The sequence below is a fragment of the Mustelus asterias genome, chromosome 18 (assembly GCF_964213995.1).
Source record: "Mustelus asterias chromosome 18, sMusAst1.hap1.1, whole genome shotgun sequence".
Taxonomy (NCBI): domain Eukaryota; kingdom Metazoa; phylum Chordata; class Chondrichthyes; order Carcharhiniformes; family Triakidae; genus Mustelus; species Mustelus asterias.
Genome location: NC_135818.1, coordinates 64,474,056 through 64,493,913, shown reverse-complemented (window position 1 = coordinate 64,493,913; position 19,858 = coordinate 64,474,056). Strand labels below are relative to the sequence as shown.

The window sequence follows — 19,858 nt, the reverse complement described above, 5'->3', positions numbered from 1 at the left end:
GTTTTTTAGCATCTTTGATAGATCTCCTTAGATCATATAGAGTCATAGAGGTTTATAGCATGGAAACAGGTCCTTCGGCCCAACTTGTCCATGCTGCCCTTATTTTTTTTTTTAAACCCCTAAACTAATCCCAATTGCTCCATTTGGCCCATATCCCTCTATACCCATCGTACCCATGTAACTATCTAAATGTTTTTTAAAAGATAAAATTGTACACGCCTCTACTACTACCTCTGGCAGCTTGTTCCAGACACTCACCACCCTCTGTGAAAAAATTGCCCCTCTGGACACTTTTGTATCTCTCCTCTCTCACCTTAAACCTATGCCCTCTAGTTTTAGACTCTCCTACCTTTGGGAAAAGATATTGACTATCTACCTTGTCTATGCCCCTCATTATTTTATAGACCTCTAAGGTCACCCCTCCTACGCTCCAGAGAGAAAAGTCCCAGTCTATTCAGCCTCTCCTTATAACTCAATCCATCAAGTCCCGGTAGCATCCTAGTAAATCTTTTCTGCATTCTTTCTAGTTTAATAATATCCTTTCTATAATAGGGTGACCAGAATTGCACACCGTATTCCAAGTGTGGCCTTACCAATGTCTTGTACAACTTCAACAAGACGCCCCAACTCCTGTATTCAGTGGTCTGTCCGATGAAACCAAGCATGCCGAATGCCTCCTTCACCACTCTGTCCACCTGTGACTCCACTTTCAAGGAGCTATGAACATGTACCCCTAGATCTCTTTATTCTGTAACTCCCCCCAACGCCCTACTATTAACTGAGTAAGTCTTGCCCTGGTTCAATCTATCAAAATACATTACCTCGCATTTGTCTAAATTAAACTCCATCTGCCATTCGTCAGCCCACTGGCCCAATTGATCAAGATCCCGCTGCAATTGGAGATAACCTTCCTCGCTATCCATCATGCCACCAATCTTGGTGTCATCTGCAAACTTACTAACCATGCCCCCTATATTCTCATCCAAATCATTAATATAAATGACAAATAACAGTGGGCCCAGCGCTGATCCCTGAGGCTTTTTGCATAGCTCAGGGTCACCCGACTTGAACCCCTTAGACCTGGACTTCAGCAAGCAGTGGATATCCCTGTTCATCTATGGTTTCTGGTTGGGAAACACGTGGATTTGCTTCTTTGGCACACACTCTTCTACACACTTACTAATAAAGTCAGTCACTATAGTGGCGTACTCATTCAGGCTGGTCGCAGAGTTTTTAAATACTGACCAGTCTACTGTCACTAAGCAGTCCCGTAGGAGATCACTCGATTCCTCCAACCAACTTTCTTTCTTTCATGACTTTCTTTGACAGATTCTCCCATTTCAGTTTTTGCTTTTAAGCCGGGAGCAGGAGCACAGCCTTGTGGTGTGATTTGCTCAAGTGTGGGCGGATGATTGTGCGGTAGGCATGTTTGATATTTGTGTGGCAGTGGTCTAGGATGTTTGGGCCTCTGGTGGAACAGGAGACATGGTGGTGGTATGTTAGACGCTCTTGAACTTGGCCTGATTAAAGTCCCCGGCCACAATGAACAAGGCTTCGGGATGTTGCGTCTCAAGGCTATTTGTAGTGGTGTATATTTCGTCCAGCATGGTCTTCACGTCCGCTTGGGGTAGGATGTAAACTGCTGACAGGATAACAGAGGTGAACTTCCGCGGAAGGTAGTAGGGGCAGCATAACCTATACATCTTGGGATACTAAGGGGCAATTTTACATGGCCAATCCACCTAACCTGCGCATTGTTGGACTGTGGGAGGGAACCAGAGCACCCAGGGAAAACCTATGCAGCCACTGAGAGATCGTGCAAACTCCACACAGTCACGTAAGGCTGGAATCGATCATGGGTCCTTGGCGCTGAGAGGCAGCAGTGCTAACCACTGTGCACCGTGCTGCCCAAGTTGAAAGTTGGATTACAAATTTTGGTGCCCTTCTATTTGTTCCTTCTGTGATGTTGGATTACAGAATGAAGAAGAAAATGAGTTGTCAGGTTCAACACTTTTAACCAAAATATGTCTATCTTTGGTTTGAAGCCAGTGCCATGTATAATCTTAAATCTAGGACTGGCCTCCGGCCAGATATCTATCTTGCACATCTGTGATTACATAAATTGATAACCCAAGACATGCTGTTAAATGTGTCTCTTTGGGAAGCCAGAATTTTAGGAAGTAAATTTGCACCTGCGGTTTTTCCCACACAACAAATTTCTGACTGAGTCGGTGCCAAATGGAAGGAAGCCATTTCCAAGAATGGAAATAAATAGAGGGCGGCAAGCAGGCTGTCCGCTTCTGTTCATGCTTATTTTATCTTGATATCTTATTGACACACATTTTTACCCTATTAAAGTTTTTGTAATAAATAAAGCCTCTATTTTACTTTGTCTGGTTGAAGATGACCATATTAGAGGGTCCTATGGTAGTTGGAAGAAACATTTGTTGCTCATGACACCTTTCTCTGCTTAATTCTCTACCCTACCGTCATCTCCCAAAGGTTATGATTCTTTGGTGATGTTTATCAATAGTTAATTAAATTAGCATAACTACATGGAAATCTGGTGAATTTTCCTTTTTAGAAGTTCATTAATTGTATACTCGTTGCTTTTGTTCAGCCATCTTAATGCTGTGGTCAGAAAATGTACAGCACAGCACCTTGTCAATGTGGTGGAGCGAATGGGAGCAGGACGGCTTTTATCTGGAATTAAAGATATCACTGATCGAATTATTCATGCAGCAGCAAAATTTTCTCAAGATGGATCCCAAGAAACTAGGCAAGTTTTTCAAGTGTTAATTTTATGCAACAATGTAGTGATTCCACTTCCAGGCTAAGAGTTCTAGGACTGTTTCAATTTTTCTCAGAACACCAATTTTTACAGAGAATGTATAACATTGTATAATGTTGAGTATAACATTGAAACAGCTCTATTGTGATATCATGACATTGCGGAGTCATAATTAGAAACCTCAGGCACAAGGATGCTTAAGTTCAGACATGCGAATAGCTTCTTTCCACCCTGCCACCATATTCCTCGTGTGCATCCAACATCCCCTTAATTGGGTCAATGCTATTTGCTTTAATCATTCTATTTTGACAGAGTTCCACAATCTTAAGTAAACATTGTAAGTAAATTCCTCCTAAATTCTTTATTTGCTCCAATTATTAGCTTTCTTAAATTTATGGTCCCTTGTTCTGCACTTGCTCACAAGTGGAAACAGTTTCTCCATATCACCCTGTTGAATCCCTTCATGATTTTGATCTCTAAAGGGTCTCCTGTGAAGGCTGCTCAGTTGTTTCAGATAGTTAATTGGATCCTTTCAATTCTAGTAACACCTTGTTACTCTTTTCTCCAGTTTCTCAAATGTTTTATTATTTGTTGTATAGCATGGAGATCAGAACTGTGCAAAGTATACTCTAACCAAGATTGGAACCTAGCTTTAAAGAGAATAGTAACTGGCCAAGCTGACCAGAAGTGGATGAACAGAGGAAAAAATGCAAAGTAAATTAAATCAACTATTAATGAGGGTGAATGTTTTCACATGGATGGGAAACAAATTCTAACATTTTAATCTTTCTCTTGTGTTATGATGTGCAAATATTATTTAAAATCAATACTAGATGTTTTATTATTTAGATGTATAGCTTGATGCCAATGTCCCCTGTAAATATTTTTCATTGTGTGCAGTCCATTTATTTCCATGTGTTGTACCTTTACAGTTTTTTGCATGGCCACAAGCATGATATCTTAAAGGATCGACTTGTGTAGGCTGTATGCTATCATCCAGGTTGATGTATGACTGCTGCAATTTACAAGGACAATTGCCTGGCATTCTCGGCAGATTTCTTAATCCTGTAAACTGCGATTTAGCAAGATTAGGAAATTTAACTTCTTGTCTGCTAACAATTTTTTTTCATTGGGTATAACATTGTATTTTTTTCATTAAATTAAAGCCCAAGTGTATCAGTAGGATGCACTGTATTTGGGTTTCAATTTTGTGAAGATATCTTAACACATTGAAATCTTGGTTGTTCATTACCCTTGGGTTACGTATCGTTTACCTTGGCAATTAAAATGTTGAAGCACCATAACTCCGTTTTTTTAGATGATGCAGTGACCTTTTGCTATTTTGCAGATACTATGGACGCAAGATGCTGTTTATAATGATGTCTCACCATGATTTTGACAAAATGCTTGAAAAACATTTGCCACCCAGAGACCTGCCTTATATTAGAGATACTGTTAATAATCTTCGACAAAAGGTACAATACAATTATTATTTAAGGACCCCAGTCAACAGTTCCGTCATTGTTAAAGGAAACATTTGAAAAATCTTTGCTTCTCTATAAAAACTTCTCTATAACTTTAAAGTAATGATTAATTTGTATTTATAGTTTTTTGCATTTTTGGTAATTGACATATTTTTCCTCATAATATTAGACCTAATTATATTTCTATTTCTGTAAGGGACTTGGAGAAATGCCATTAGATACCCCATCAGCAAAGGGCAGACGATATCCTGGAAGTGGAGGGAGCATGCGAGCTTCATCTAGCTCCAGGGAAGTACAAAGTTTAACAGGAAGGTATTATCATATTTACTTACAGTTGATCAATAACAAATTCTTTGCAAAAAGAATCTTCTAATGTTATGACTCAATTTCTTGGGTTTTTTTTGCATCCTTGGATTTATGATTATTTTTACTATCAATCCAGTGTGTAAAATATAACATGTCATTGCATCCGTTATAATATGCAGGATGGGGTGGGCAGTGCAGAATTAAAACTAGTATCTTGCATACTCTCATATATTATCTGCAAGTTACATTCATTCATTTGTTGTATTGATGAAAAGCCAAAGCTTTTCAGCTTGCATTCATCAGAACAAACACAAGTATGCCAAATTTCAAATGATCATATTTACAATAGAAGAAAAGGAATTCTGATTGGGTGTAAGTTGATTCTGGTAGAGCAATTTGTTGTGGAGAAAGCAACAGGAAGTTATACGCTCCCCATGTTTGCAGGTAATTTGAAAAAGGTGCAAAGCTTATATGTATTATTTTATTTGAGAATAGGTCCCTTAATATGAATGTATATCACCTCTAGTAAATGTAAATGAGCCACTTTATAAACTCGACTGATTGACATATTTTTCCTCATAATATTAGACCTAATTATATTTCTATTTCTGTAAGGGACTTGGAGAAATGCCATTAGATACCCCATCAGCTTGAATTGTTAGTGTAGCTATTAGCAAACTCAGGATTGTTCAGCAAGTGATGCTAAATCCCAGAATCGCATTTAACAGGCATTTTGTTTTGGTGTTATAAGCATGGATTGGTTAAGTATGATCTGTACTGAAAATAAAATAAAAAGATTAAATAAAACTAAAATAGAATTTTAAAATAAACCTTTCCTAGCGGAGATCATTTTTGAGAAATTTATAATTTTTTAACACATTTGAGCACAGCTTGGTTAAATTTTGAATGTACAGAAGTTTTTAAAATATGAAATTAAAATGATATGATTGTATTTTAATTCATAACAGGGATATCACAGAAGGAGTAGTTAATTTACGTGATTACACATGGAGACCAACTCCACGAAACCTGATGGAAAATGCAGAATACATCAAGGAAATTACAGGCCTATTGGGTGCAAAGGACTTTCGGGATCGGAGCCGAGGAATTGAGCAATTATTAACAGATTGTCAAAATAATCAGGAACTGGTTATAGTTAACATTGTTAAGGTAATCTAGGAACAACAATTTAAATCATCACTGTGATAAATGAATAATTCAGAATCATCAATTTAATATTTGAAGCCTTGAGTTTCTGTGAAGTGGGGCTCCTTTTTAAATAATGACTTGAACTACTAAAAATAGATTAAATGATTTACTTCTAAACTATCCTTGTTGTCTCTCCCTCTGCTGTCATAACACTGCAATTTTATTTTTCTCCGTCTGCTTGCGGCCTCACTCTTGCACACCACCCTTCTCATGAACCTGCTTTAGAGTGCCTCCCCACTTTCTGCCTGGCCCTTCTGTGCTGTTCCATTCATCCCTCCTTATTCTGCATCCCCCCCCCCCACCGCCCCCCCCCCCCCCATGGCCCCACATTTTGGCAGGATCGCCTCTCCTGGCTCCTCCCTTCGGCATCCCCTCTTCCCAGCCTCGCCCTTCGCAGGCCTCTCCCTCTGGCGGCACCTAGCGCCCCCCCTCTCTTTCCCCCCCCCCCCGTCCTTTTCCGGCTGTCATCTTCCAGCGCTGCAAACGCCCCTGGTTTTGAGGCGCTTGCCTTCCTGCCCCACCACCCTCCCCTTCGTGGCCTCACCCTTCTGCACCAAATCCTCATGGCTACACCGTCCCACTCTTTCCACACCATACCACTCCCAGCCTCCTCATTTAATTATGGTATTCTGTATTTTGCATGATTGTCCTCCCAAAGTGTATCACTTCATATTTCTCTGCATTGAACCCTGCCTGACACGCTTCTGCTCACCATCCGGTATATCAATAGCAATATACTTTTTGCTATCCTTATCACTATCTACTACTGTGCCTTGTTTTAATCATCTGGAAACTTTATAATCCCCTCTCTGCACCCAAATCAAGATTGTTTTTTAAAAAAAATAGAAGTGTAATGAACTTGTAATTGAATCTTGGGAACACCTCTGCAAACAAACTTCTCAGTCTGATTTGCGCATTCATCCACTCATCACCCTTTGTTTCTTGTCCCTGGGCTAATTATCTTGCCCCTTTCTGTAATTGGTTTGTCTTTTTTGATTTCTACTTCTAATCTCATGCCTGCTATTTGGTCTCCCTGATAAATACTGAGGTAAAGTAATTATTTAGTATTTAAACCATTTTGCTGTTGTTGCCTGTGAATTTATTATATGTATCATTTGGTGGCACTATCCCTGACCTGATTTTCTTTGTTATTTGGGTCTTTACAGCATACTTTACTAAATTTGCTAGTTTTTTTCCTTCTTAATTGTTTATTTGACTACTTTCCTAGCTTCATACCCCTTTTCTTATTCTCTATTATTGTTTCTGTGCTTGGTTTATTTTTTCTTTGATTTGAATGTTGTTTTTATTTCTTACTCATCCATGGTGTGTCATTACTGTATAAACTGTTATTGCTTTTTAATGGGGTGCATTTCTTCATTCTCATCCTCTTGAAATCTATTTTTCTAAGTTATTACTTTGGTCTTATACTCGTTCTTTCAATCTTTCTTTCTTTATGCTACAATCACTATTTCTTAGGTGTTGCTCTCCTATGATTTTTCTTAGCTGCTCTGGTTTATTTCTCATTACTCAATCAAGCTGTGTTTCCTCTTTTGCTTTTCTAAGATATTGGACAAGAAAGGCATCTTGCATAAATTGTAAAAAATTTCATTCCCTGTACCCATTTCATTAGCTGTTGGCAGTTGAAATCTTCCATGATTATTATTCCATGATCTTTACTAACTTTACATAATTTGCTTTTGTATTTTTCCTCCACTTCCTTTCCATTATAAGGTGGTTTGTATAATATCCCTGTTAGTGTAATTGATCCCTTGTCTTCAATTTCAATCTATCTTTCTGTTAGTTATGTCCCTTTCTCGATTGTCATTCCTATCTCCAATCGGTACATCTAGCCTACCTCTTTTTCTGTATCCGTTCTGATTGTTATACCCTGTAATATTTAGTTGCCCATCTTGTTACCTATGTAGCTGAGTTTCAGTTATGCAGAGACAGAGTTGTTATACTGTATCAAATCCATGATTAAATATGCAGCCAATTTTATGTGAAATGAAAGGAAAAGATCTCCATTCATTAGTAATATCCCTTATTAATATATGGCTTTAAAAATGACCATATTAAGCATGTATATAACTTTCTACTCAGATCTTTGATGCTTTCAAACCTCGATTGCATGACTTCAACAGCAAGGTGAATCAGATGGCATTAGAAACCATGCAGAAAATGATTCCATTACTGAAAGATAATCTGGCTCAGGTTTTGAACATTCTTTTCCCTGCCATTGTCGACAACAACCTGAATTCCAAGAATCTTGGGATTTATAATGCTGCCATCGGTGTTATTCACACCCTCATTCAACATATAGGTATGTCGGAGAGACAGAAATAACTGTTGAGAGATATTCTGTCTAGTAACGCAACCATGCTATTAAATTATCAGCTGTCTTTAAGCATGCGTGTACATGTGCAGTGATAGATGTGATCTTAAAACAATGGGAAGACATCAGTTTAAAAAGAAAATTTTGCAGAAATATATTTCAACATCTATTTAAATATTTTTATAGCTGAAATATGTTTTAGGTTCTAACTTTTTAAAATATAAAACTTTGTTGAAATAGAAGAGGTACATGCAACCATCAGCCACCTTGGATTTCATGTTCAGACCTTTGTGCCAAGCACAAAGGTAAATGATCTCAGCTTAATTGACAGGGTTGATGCATTAATTTTAGCACCACTGTATTAGGGAAAAAATCAGCTTGGGTTCCCATGCCTGATTAATATTAAGAAATTTCTGCCTGCAGTGCATGGTGGGGAACCGCTGTGGTGCTTTCCGTGGTAAAATAGTTTTTCAATGCTTGAAGCGTGGCCATTTATGAAGTGGTAGTGCAGAACTGGCAACTGTGGAATTGTACCCCAAGAAAGAGTCAACACCTTCAGGATTAAGCAGACCAAATATCAATTGGAAAATCGAGCCATTCTCATGCATGGATGGTTTTTATAGTGTCTATTTCTGAATCTTTTAATAGAATATTTTGAAGTACATCCAAAGTGCTGTTTTTGCTTTTATGAGCTGGATCTCTGAAATGAAAGTAGAAAATGCTGGAAGTATGCAGCATTTAGGATGAGAGAAACCGAATTGGCATTTCAACCCAATGACCGTTCAGGTGGCACAGTGGTTAGCACTGCTGCCTCAGTGCCAGGGACCTGGGTTTGATTCCCAGCTTGGGTCACTGCCTGTGTGGAGTTTGCGTGTTCTGCCTGTGTGGAATTTGATTTGATTTATTGTCACATGTATTAGCATACAGTGAAAAGTATTGTTTCTTGCACGCTATACAGACAGAGCATACTGTTCATAGAGAAGGAAGGGCGGCACGGTAGCATAGTGGTTAGCACTACTGCTTCACAGCTGCAGGGGCCTGGGTTCGATTCCCGGCTTGGGTCACTGTCTGTGTGGAGTTTGCACATTCTCCTCGTGTCTGCGTGGGTTTCCTCCGGGCGCTCCAGTTTCCTCCCACAGTCCAAAGATGTGCGGGTTAGGTTGATTGGCCATGCTAATGTCCTGAGATGCGTAGATTAGAGGGATTAGTGGGTAAAATATGTAGGGATATGGGGGCAGGGCCTGGGTGGGATTGTGGTCGGTGCAGACTCGATGGGCCAAATGGCCTCTTTCTGCACTGTAGGCTTTCGATGATTCTATGAAACGAGAGAATGCGGAATGTAGCGTTACAGTTATAGCTAGGGTGGAGAGAAAGATCAACTTAATGCAAGGTAGGTCCAGTCAAAAGTCTGATGGCAGCAGGGAAGAAGCTGTTCTTGAATTGGTTGGTACGTGACCTCAGACTTTTGTACCTTTTTCCCGACAGAAGAAGGGGGAAGAGAGATTGTCCGGGGTGCGTGGGGTCCTTAATTATGCTGGCTGTTTTTCTGAGGCAGCGGGAAATGTAGACAGTCAATGGATGGAAGGCTGGTTTGCATGTTCTCTCTCTCTGCGTGGGTTTCCTCTGGATGCTCCGGTTTCCTCCCACAGTCCGAAAGATGTGCTGGTCAGGTGCATTGGCCATGCTAAATTCTTCCTCGGGCGCTGGAGTGTGGCAACTAGGAGATTTTCACAGTAACTTCATTGCAGTGACAATAAATAAACTCATTTCTGATGAAACGTCACTAACATGTAGCATTAACTTTTTCTGGGATGCTGCCAGACTTTTTCCAGTACTTGGCCTTTCAACCCACAGAGTCTTCTCTCACTATGATGTAAAAACATCGAGGAGAGAAAAACAGAATAAAGAAGAAAAGGATCATTTGTACCACTCCAAACTGTGTTTTGACACCCTGGAACAGTGCAGAGCAATAGCGCTAATGAAGATGCCGTGTTTGCGTGGTAGCCACCACTTTGAAGAGTGGGCCAGACAGTCAGACACCTGCCTTTCTCTGGTGTCAGTATTACCTAAGTTGAGAGCGTATCATGTAGTTAAGAGCCCGTTGCAATTTTCTAGCTATTCTTAAAGACTACCATTGAGCACAGAGTCCACACAGGAAACTAGATGTAGTAGGACATTAACAAGTATTTTTCAAGTGTTACTCAAAGTTAAGCAGACAAATCGTTGGATCTGAGCCAATGGGAATGATTAATTTCTCCAGGGTTCCATTATTGGGTGAAGTTGTTTGTGACTTCTTTCATCTCTTGAAAGGTAGAAAATCTAATTAAGATTGAACAGTTTTACATACCCCACAGCAGTGGGGAACTACCACTAGTTGATGAGGCGGTAAGTCCGTTTTGAAGGGACCAGGAGGGAGAGTGAAGACCATACATAACCCAGCTTTTCAGAGGGAAAGTGCTTGTGAATGCTGCTGTTCAACTGCTGAGTCATAGCAGCATTATGTCACCTGCAGTTTGACCTGGAGCCCAACCTGCAAAGTGCATATTTCACCATCCAAGTCAACAAAGGTGTTGAACTTTAATCCAAGGTTGTGGCAGTTGGCATGGCCCACATTGTTCAATCTGTATTTGCCAACAATAATTTGTATGTGATGAAAATGTAAACAGCTTGTTTACTGTATTAAGACATCTGAAGGCATTTAATAGAGGCATTATGAAACAAAATATAACCCCGAGCCAGTAAATACAAGGGCTTGACCTCCTTCATTACGCTTCTCTTTCGGTCAGCAAATCTGAATTGGCTTCCTGCTTACGTGTATAGCAACAATTATACCACTTCAGAGGTTAATTAATTGGCTATGAAGCATTTTGAGATAACTTCAAGATGTGTAGGTTATTAAAAAATTATGTTTTTTAAAATTTGTTATTCAGATAATTTCCTGCTGCTCCAACATTTCTGCAACAAGGCTCAGTTCTTGAACGGAAAAGCAAAACAAGACCTGACTGAGAGACTTGCAGGTGAGGCATATTTCTCTTCTTCAATTATGACTGATTGGAAGAGGATCACCATACGAAGGAAGAATTACAAAACTGGTATTGTACATTGGACATGCAACTTGGCACTATGGTGAACAAGAAAGATACCATTCCTGAGTCTCCACAACACTGCGGTAGAAGCACATGCCAGATATCTCATGGCAACCTATATACTGGTTTCTATTATAAATCAATGTGAATATATCCTTATGAGGTGTATAAGGTATGAAAAGCATTTCCCAGCTTTCTTTTATTCTTTGTGTGTCACAATCCAGATTACTTCATAGAGTATCATAGAATCCTTACAGTGCAGAAGGGAGGCCATTCGGCCCATCAAGTCTGCACCGGCCACAATCCCACCCAGGCCCTATCCCCGTAACCCTTTGCATTTACCCTAGCTAGTCCCCCTGCCACTAAGGGGCAATTTAGCATGGCCAATACATCTAACCCACACACCTTTTCAACTGTGGGAGGAAACCGGAGCACCCGGAGGAAACCCACGCAGACACGGGGAGAACGTGCAAACTCCACACAGACAGTGACCCAAGCCGGGAGTCAAACCTGGGTCCCTGGCATTGTGAGGCAGCAGTGCTAACCACTGTGTCACCCAGGTACTGTCCAGTTACATTAGTTGCTTGTGTGTATTATGGACAGTAGCCATTTCAGGAGATTTTTAAACTGGTCACATCGGTTTAGTTGCTTTGGCCTTCAGAGTGGAGTTTTTGGTTGGCTAGAAAGTTGGGCAAAAAAAAACTTTTTCAGCCAGTTAATAAACTTTCTTTTGAAAATGTAAATTGTTTCCTGGAGCAGAATAGTATTGTTAACTATGTTTAAAAATGGAAATATGTGGAAATGAGTAGCCCACAAGACATCTTATAGCGTCAAGGAAATTTCCTGCTAATTACCAACTATCACTGTCCCTCAGCTGATGAATCAAACTGCTCCATGTTGAACATCATTTGGCAGAAGCACTGAGGGTAGCAAAGGCATGGAATATACTCTGCATGGGGAACATCACTGTCCGTCATCATGAGTGGCTCGCTGGCACCACTAATGGCCAGTACCAATCTGATAAAGCTATAACATAGAACTATATGCATGCTAAAAGGCAAAAGCGCATGCTATTGACAGAGTTAAGTGATCTCACAATCAACTGATCAGATCAAAGCCCTGCAATTGGCGTATCTTGTCATGAATGGTGGCGAATAATTAAACTAACTGGTGGAGGTTGCGCAAACATCCCTATTTTCAGTAATGATGAAGGCAGAATGTCAGTGCAAAGAACGAGGTTGAAGCATTTGCAGCCATCTTCCACCAGAGTGCTAAATGGATAATTCTTTTCCTGAATTACATTAGTATACCTGTTAGAATTTTATAACAATCTCACAGCTTCCATGTTGCTTTCTGATACTAGCCTATAAATTACTAGATTTATAAATTTAATTTCCCTAATTTGCCAGAGTGGAATTTTAACATCTCAATCTATCTTTAGATTGTTGGCTATAACCACTAGGCTACTATACTTTCACTGGCTATTGCATAGAATGTCTCACAGGATGCAACAGCAGGTTGCTACATTGACCTTTCATTTTCAGTTTAGCAAAAAGCAGTAAGAAATCAGATTTACCGCTTGTTTTTCCATTTCAGATCTGGTCCAAGACCTATACATACGGAAGCCTCAGATTGTTGAACAAAAGGTTTTACCAGTTTTGTGGCATCTTCTGGGGAATATGACGAACAGTGGTTCACTTCCTGGTAGTGGAGGAAACATTCGTGTAGCTGCAGCTAAACTAGCGAAGGCTTTGTTTAAACCGATGGGTCAAAGCTTAATTGATCAAGCCCCAATCCGACCACCACATATTGCAAAGACCTTACAAGATCTGCTAGACTCAACTCCTTAAAACCAGAAAGAACAAATTCAGTAATGTAACTCAGTGAAAATAAGAGGGATAGCAACACAAATGTGTTCCCCATAGTGCCTGCACTTTTCTCTCATTGGAATGAATTTATTTTTGAGGACTGGAACAAATCTTTGGCGTTGGCATACTATATATGCTCCAAGTTGATATTGGATTCTAAATTCTGTAATTGTTGCAATATACAGTCTGGTTTCTCCAGTAACCTTAAGCAGCGTTTATACTAAAATCACTGCAGCTAATTTTGCACTTCTGTACAGTAGAACCTGATAGACATATAACACTATATCACTGTATGGAAATTGATGTCATTTATTGTAAAGTTGTAGTGCACATCAAATTATATATGTTTCTATATTTGCAATCAGGTGTATTGTGTTACCTAATATACCCACCAATCTCTTTAATGCTACATTTCTATATCACAGGAGGGCAGGAGACGGAAGAATCTAATTGGAGGTCGGATAGGCAGAGTTCAATCAATGGTTGTTTAATATTAGTCCTCTGTGATAGAAAATGCAAAGCATTTATTGTTCCAATTGTGTATTGTACAGTATTAGTTTGCTCCTGGTTGTAATTTATTATTTTAATAGCTTGAAAGTTGAACATAAATCCTACCCCTTACATTGTGTTTAAAATAGGTATCATAACATGGCATGACCAAGATCACTACAAGAAAAATATTTTTGTTACAGATTCTAATGTATACGCAGTTGTCTCAAAAAAGAATTCTTGATAAATGTATATTCCATATTTTTGTGAGCATTCTTTAAAAAAAATCTTGCTTTTAACTACAAATTTGTGAAACTAATTACACTAAAATCCATTTGTGTAATTGTGTAAACTGTTGGCAATAGCACAAGCTGCTCATCACTCCACAGGCAAAGGTACATGATTTTAGACAAAATGTTTAAAGGAAGTAAATGATTTTATTTCTTTAAAAACAGTATCTTTGTTTTTTTGAGAATGTTCTCGTCTTGTTATTCTTTGCTTGGGTTCATCAAACTCATGTTGAAATAAGATGAATGTGCCTCAGTAGAACTCAAGATTCTCTTAACTGAGCCCTGTCTATGGTTGCTGTCAGCAATAAAGCTACTCAGCAAATTAAATTGTGATTTTTCTCCATAGCGAGGTGAAGTACAGTTAGAATCACACTTTTGGTGAAAGATAGTCGGACAACATCTAAATGTCTGATGATGCATTGTTAAAATTATGGAGCTTCAGCAGTGTTCCTCTACAACTCATAAAGCTCAACCGCATATATAATTCACCACACTAAAGCATAACAATTTTTATTCAGGACTTGAAAGCAATTATGATAAATCTTTGACCAGTTTTCGTGTCACAGGGGGTACAAGTTCCAAAATAAGGAATAAAAATAAAACCAAGTGTCACAGGAACAAATCTTGGTTGCATTTATCAATTGATGTTGGAATGCAACAACTTGGTGTATTTAAGTTTTGTTATTTATGATACTCTAGGTCAAAATGGTTCACAACTTTAAAAATCATATAGTCATGCAACACAGGATGCCATTGAGCCCACCATGTCTGTGTCAGCTCTTTGAAAGAAATATCAATTAGTCCTATTCCTCATCTCTTTCCCCATGGTCTTGAAAATATCTCCTTTTTCAAGTATCAACTGTCCAACAATCTGACCAACATAAATTGAAAAGATTGATAATTCCCATCTCCTTTATTATAAAACCAAGCTCTCATTAGCAGAGCAATTGTAGAAGACTGATCATTCGAGACATGTGTTACAATCTCTCTTTTAAGGCACAATTTAAATCAAGTCCCTCAATGAGATTACAACAATTGGTCAACAGAGCATCGCCAAGTTAGTTCACCTACAGTTTGAACTATAAGAAATTGGACCTGTTTTTAACTAAAACTATGGCTGGTACCCATTTCTCACTCGTGGCATAATTACACACTAACACTCTATCATCTTGTTGAAATAAGAACATAAGAAATAGGAGCAGGAGTAGGCCATCTAGCCCCTCGAGCCTGACCCGCCATTCAATAAGATCATGGCTGATCTGAAGTGGATCAGTTCCACTTACCTGCCTGATCCCTATAACCCCTAGTTCCCTTACTGATCAGGAATCCATCTATCCGTGATTTAAACATATTCAACGAGGTAGCCTCCACCACTTCAGTGGGCAGAGAATTCCAGAGATTCACCACCCTCTGAGAGAAGAAGTTCCTCCTCAACTCTGTCCTAAACTGACCCCCCTTTATTTTGAGGCTGTGCCCTCTAGTTCCAGTTTCCTTTCTAAGTGGAAAGAATCTCCATCTCTACCATATCCAGCCCCTTCATTATCTTATCGGTCTCTATAAGATCCCCCCTCAGTCTTCTAAATTCCAACGAATACAAACCCAATCTGCTCGGTCTCTCCTCATAATCAACATCCCTCATCTCTGGTATCAACCTGGTGAACCTTCTCTGCACTCCCTCCAAGGCCAATATATCCTTCCGCAAATAAGGGGACCAATACTGCACACAGTATTCCAGCTGCGGCCTCACCAATGCCCTGTACAGATGCAGCAAGACATCTCTGCTTTTATATTCTATCCCCCTTGCAATATAGGCCAACATCCCATTTGCCTTCTTGATCACCTGTTGCACCTGCAGACTGGGTTTTTGCGTCTCATGCACAAGGACCCCCAGGTCCACCTGCACAGCAGCATGTTGTAATTTATTTCCATTTAGATAATCCAATTTGGTATTATTTCTTCCAAAGTGAATAACCTCGCATTTGTTAACATTATACTCCATCTGCCAGATCCTCGCCCACTCACTCAGCCTGTCCAAATCTCTCTGCAGACCTTCTACGCCCTCCACACGATTCACTTTTCCACTTATCTTTGTGTTGTCTGCAAACTTTGTTACCCTACACTCAGTCCCCTCCTCCAGATCGTCTATATAAATGGTAAATAGTTGAGGCCCCAGTACCGATCCCTGCGGCACGCCACTAGTTACCATCTGCCAACCAGAAAAGCACCCATTTATTCCGACTCTCTGCTTCCTGTCGGATAGCCAATCCCCAATCCACGCTAACACCCTACCCCCAACTCCGTGTGACCCAATCTTCTTCAGCAACCTTTTGTGAGGCACCTTATCAAACGCCTTTTGGAAATCCAAAAACACCGCATCCACCGGTTCCCCTCCGTCAACCGCATTAGTCACATCTTCATAAAAATCCAACAAGTTCGTCAAGCACGACTTTCCCCTCATGAATCCATGCTGCGTCTGCTTAATCGAACCATTCTCATCCAGATGGCCTGCTATTTCTTCTTTAATGATTGATTCCAGCATTTTCCCAACTACAAATGAGCAACCTTTTTCCCTCACTTCTCATCTAACAACTTGAGATTGTTGTTGATATCTACTATCTCTGAGGTTTCTGGAGGTAATAAATCAAATGTAGCTCTCAACTTTCTGTTTAAGAGCAGTAATGCAGGTGAACTTTGGGTAGTCGCATGAGTAGTGCTATAAAGTACCTAATCATTAGATGTTCCTCCAGCTTGCATTGGTTTTCACTGGAACATTCTAACAGACCAAGGACTGAAATAAGAGCATGCATTGCACGACTTTCTTTGATGGATTCTCCCGCTTCAGTTTTTGCTTGCAACAATAATCTCTACCTCAAGGAGACTGTCATCGACTTCAGGAAGCGTAAAGGAGAACATGCCCCTGTCTACATCAACGGGGACGAAGTAGAAAGGGTCGAGAGCTTCAAGTTTTTAGGTGTCCAGATCACCAACAACCTGACCTAGTCCTCCCCACCCCCCCCCCCCCCCCCCCCACGCCGACACTATAGTTAAGAAAGCCCACCAACGCCTCTACTTTCTCAGAAGACTAAGGAAATTTGGCATGTCAGCTATGACTCTCACCAACTTTTACAGATGCACCATAGAAAGCATTCTTTCTGGTTGTATCACAGCTTGGTATGGCTCCTGCTCTGCCCAAGACTGCAAGGAACTACAAAAGGTTGTGAATATAGCCCAATCCATCACGCAAACCAGCCTCCCATCCATTGACTCTGTCTACACTTCCTGCTGCCTCAGCAAAGCAGCCAGCATAATTAAGGACCCCAGACATTCTCTCTTCCACCTTCATCAGGAAAAAGATACAAAAGTCTGAGATGATGTACCAACCGACTCAAGAACAGCTTCTTCCTGGCTGCTGTCAGAATTTTTAATGGACTTACCTCGCATTAAGTTGATCTTTCTCTACACCCTAGCTATGACTGTAACACTACACTCTCTCGCATTTCCTTCTCTATAAATGGTATGCTTTGTATAGCGCGCAAGAAACAATACTTTTCACTGTTAATGTGACAATAATAAATCAAATCAAATTAAATTAGCAAACAACTGGAAGGTTAGGTTGTGTTTACAGACAGGGCAATGGTGTTCCGTAAAGGTGCCGCCCAGTCTGCATTTGGTCTTCCCAATGTAGAGGAGACTGCATTGTGAGCAGCAAAAACATTAAACTAAACTAAAAGAAGTACAAGTAAATTGCTGTTTCACCTGGAAGGAATGTTTGGAGCCTTGAACAGTGAGGAGAGAGGAAATCTAAACTTCCTGCTGCCTTGGCAAAACAGCCAGCATAATTAAGGACCCCACGCACCCCAGACATTTTCTCTGCCACCTGCTTCCTTTGGGAAAAAGATACAAAAGTCTGAGGTCATGTACTAACCGACTCAAGAACAGCTTCTTCCCTGCTGCCATCAGACTTTTGAAAGGACCTACCTTGCATTAAGTTGATCTTTCTCTACACCCAAGCTATGAGTGTAACACTACATTCTGCACTCTCTTGTTTCCTTCTCTATGAACAGTATGCTTTGTCTGTATAGCACACAAGAAACAATAGTTTTCACTGTCTGCTAATACATGTGACAATAATAAATCAAAGTCAAGGGGTATGTGTTACACCTCTTGCGATTGAATGGGGGGTGCCCTGGGAAGGGGGATAAGGTGTTGGGGGTTTAGTGAAGGAATGTTCCCTTTGGAATGCTGCTGGAATGGGAGCGGAAGATGTGTTTGCTGGTGGAATCATATTGGAGTTGACAGAAAAGGCAGAGGATATTTCTTTGATTATGGAAGCTCCGGGCGTGCAAAGTCAGGACAAAGAGAACTCTACTGTGGTCCTGGGAGGGCAGGGTAGGGATGAGGGCTAGGTGTGGGAAATGGGTCAGACACAGTTGAGGGCCCTGTCAACCACAGTGGTAGGGGAATCCTCAGCTAAGGAAAAAAGAAGACGTCAAAAGCACCATTGTTGAAGATAGCAACAATGGAACAGATGTGGCTGAGATGGTGAAATTGGGAGAATGGAGTGGAGTCCTTACAGGAAGCAAGGTGTGAGGAGCTGTAGTCAAGGTATCTGTGAGACTTGGTGGGCTTGTGGTAATATTAGTAGACAGTCTGCCCTAGAAATGAGACAGAGAAGTCAAGGAAGGGAAGGGTCAGAGATATACATTATCTGACATCACTAATAATGTACTCTTAACAATTAGCATAATAGTTATTAGCCCTTTAAACTGCACCAAGCAGGCTGCTTTATCTTGGATAATGCCAAATTACTTGAGTGTTATTGAAGTTGCACTTATCCAGGCGGTTGCAGAATATTCCATCACATTCCAAATATGTGGACATGCTTTGGGGACTCAGTTGGTGAGTTAATCACCCAGAGTTAATAGTCTCCGACCTGCTCTTGTAGCCACCATAAAGCTGATTCAGTTAGGTATCTGATCAATGGTAACTTCCAGGACATTGATGGTAATGTCAAGATGAGATGGCTAGATCTTCTCAGCCTTTTGGCTATGATCATGTATCAGATCAGGTGTAATGCCTTTTCTTGTCAGCTTGCATCTCTTTTGGGGACCATGAATTGGAATCAATTGGAATTTGGTTTTTGGAGGAAAGAGTTGGATTCAGGTCTGCCCAGTCCACCCTGCGGTGCATTTTTAAAAAAAATTCTCTCTTGTTTGACTTGTCCGGAGACCATGAATTGAATTGGTTTTTGAGGCAAGCAAGGAAATGGATCGGGGCTTGCCCCATCCACTTGGCACATTGTCTTAATAACCCTGAAAAAGGAATAAATTTTGTTCAAAAAAATCCTCTCTTTGAGATTATCATTGTTTGGCACTTGTGCAGCGTGAATGTTATTTGCCACTTATCAGCCCAAGTTTGACTATTGTCCAAATTTACTGCATGTCGATACAGACTCAGTATTTGAGAAGTTGTAAAAGGTACTGAGTAATGTGCAATCATCAGTGAACTTCTCCAGAGAGGTAAGTCATTGATGAAGCAAGATGGTTGGACCTAGCATACTGCTTGGAGAATTCCTGTAGTGAAATTTTGGACCTGAGATGATTGGCCTTCAAGTACTTCAACTATCTTCCTTTGTGCAAGGAATGTGTCCAACTAATGGAAAGTTTTCTCCCTGATTCCTAGGGCTAGGCATTTAAGGGTCACATTAGTGAGCCAGTTTTTATGACCGTCACCAATGATTTTGCAGTTTTCATGAGACTTTTAATTCCAGATTTTTATTAAATTTAAATGTCATCATCCGCTGTGGTGTAATTTGAACCCATGTCCCCAGAGCATTACCGAGTTTACTACTTCAGTGACAATACCACTATGCCACCACATTTACAAACCTAAACACTACTAACTCTTCAATCCTTTCATCCAAAATCACTTATGAACAGAAGCACTCTCAGAATACAACCTCTGAGACTGCTACCCATTGTGAGAAACTGCTCTTAATTTCTG

General features: G+C 40.2%; 1 protein-coding gene across 3 annotated transcripts in view; it reads left to right on the top strand.

Annotated features, from left to right (window-relative positions):
- togaram1 (TOG array regulator of axonemal microtubules 1) overlaps positions 1–14,015 on the top strand; it is a 105,244-nt gene extending 91,229 nt beyond the window's left edge. For all 3 annotated transcript variants that reach the window (XM_078234163.1, XM_078234164.1, XM_078234162.1), the window contains 7 exons: positions 2,621–2,779; positions 4,140–4,266; positions 4,472–4,587; positions 5,550–5,751; positions 7,891–8,110; positions 11,053–11,139; positions 12,805–14,015. In XM_078234163.1, coding sequence (XP_078090289.1) covers positions 2,621–2,779; positions 4,140–4,266; positions 4,472–4,587; positions 5,550–5,751; positions 7,891–8,110; positions 11,053–11,139; positions 12,805–13,058 — 1,165 coding nt within the window. In that variant the 3' untranslated portion in view covers positions 13,059–14,015. The remainder of the gene's footprint in view (positions 1–2,620; positions 2,780–4,139; positions 4,267–4,471; positions 4,588–5,549; positions 5,752–7,890; positions 8,111–11,052; positions 11,140–12,804) is intronic.
- Positions 14,016–19,858: the final 5,843 nt, after the last annotated feature.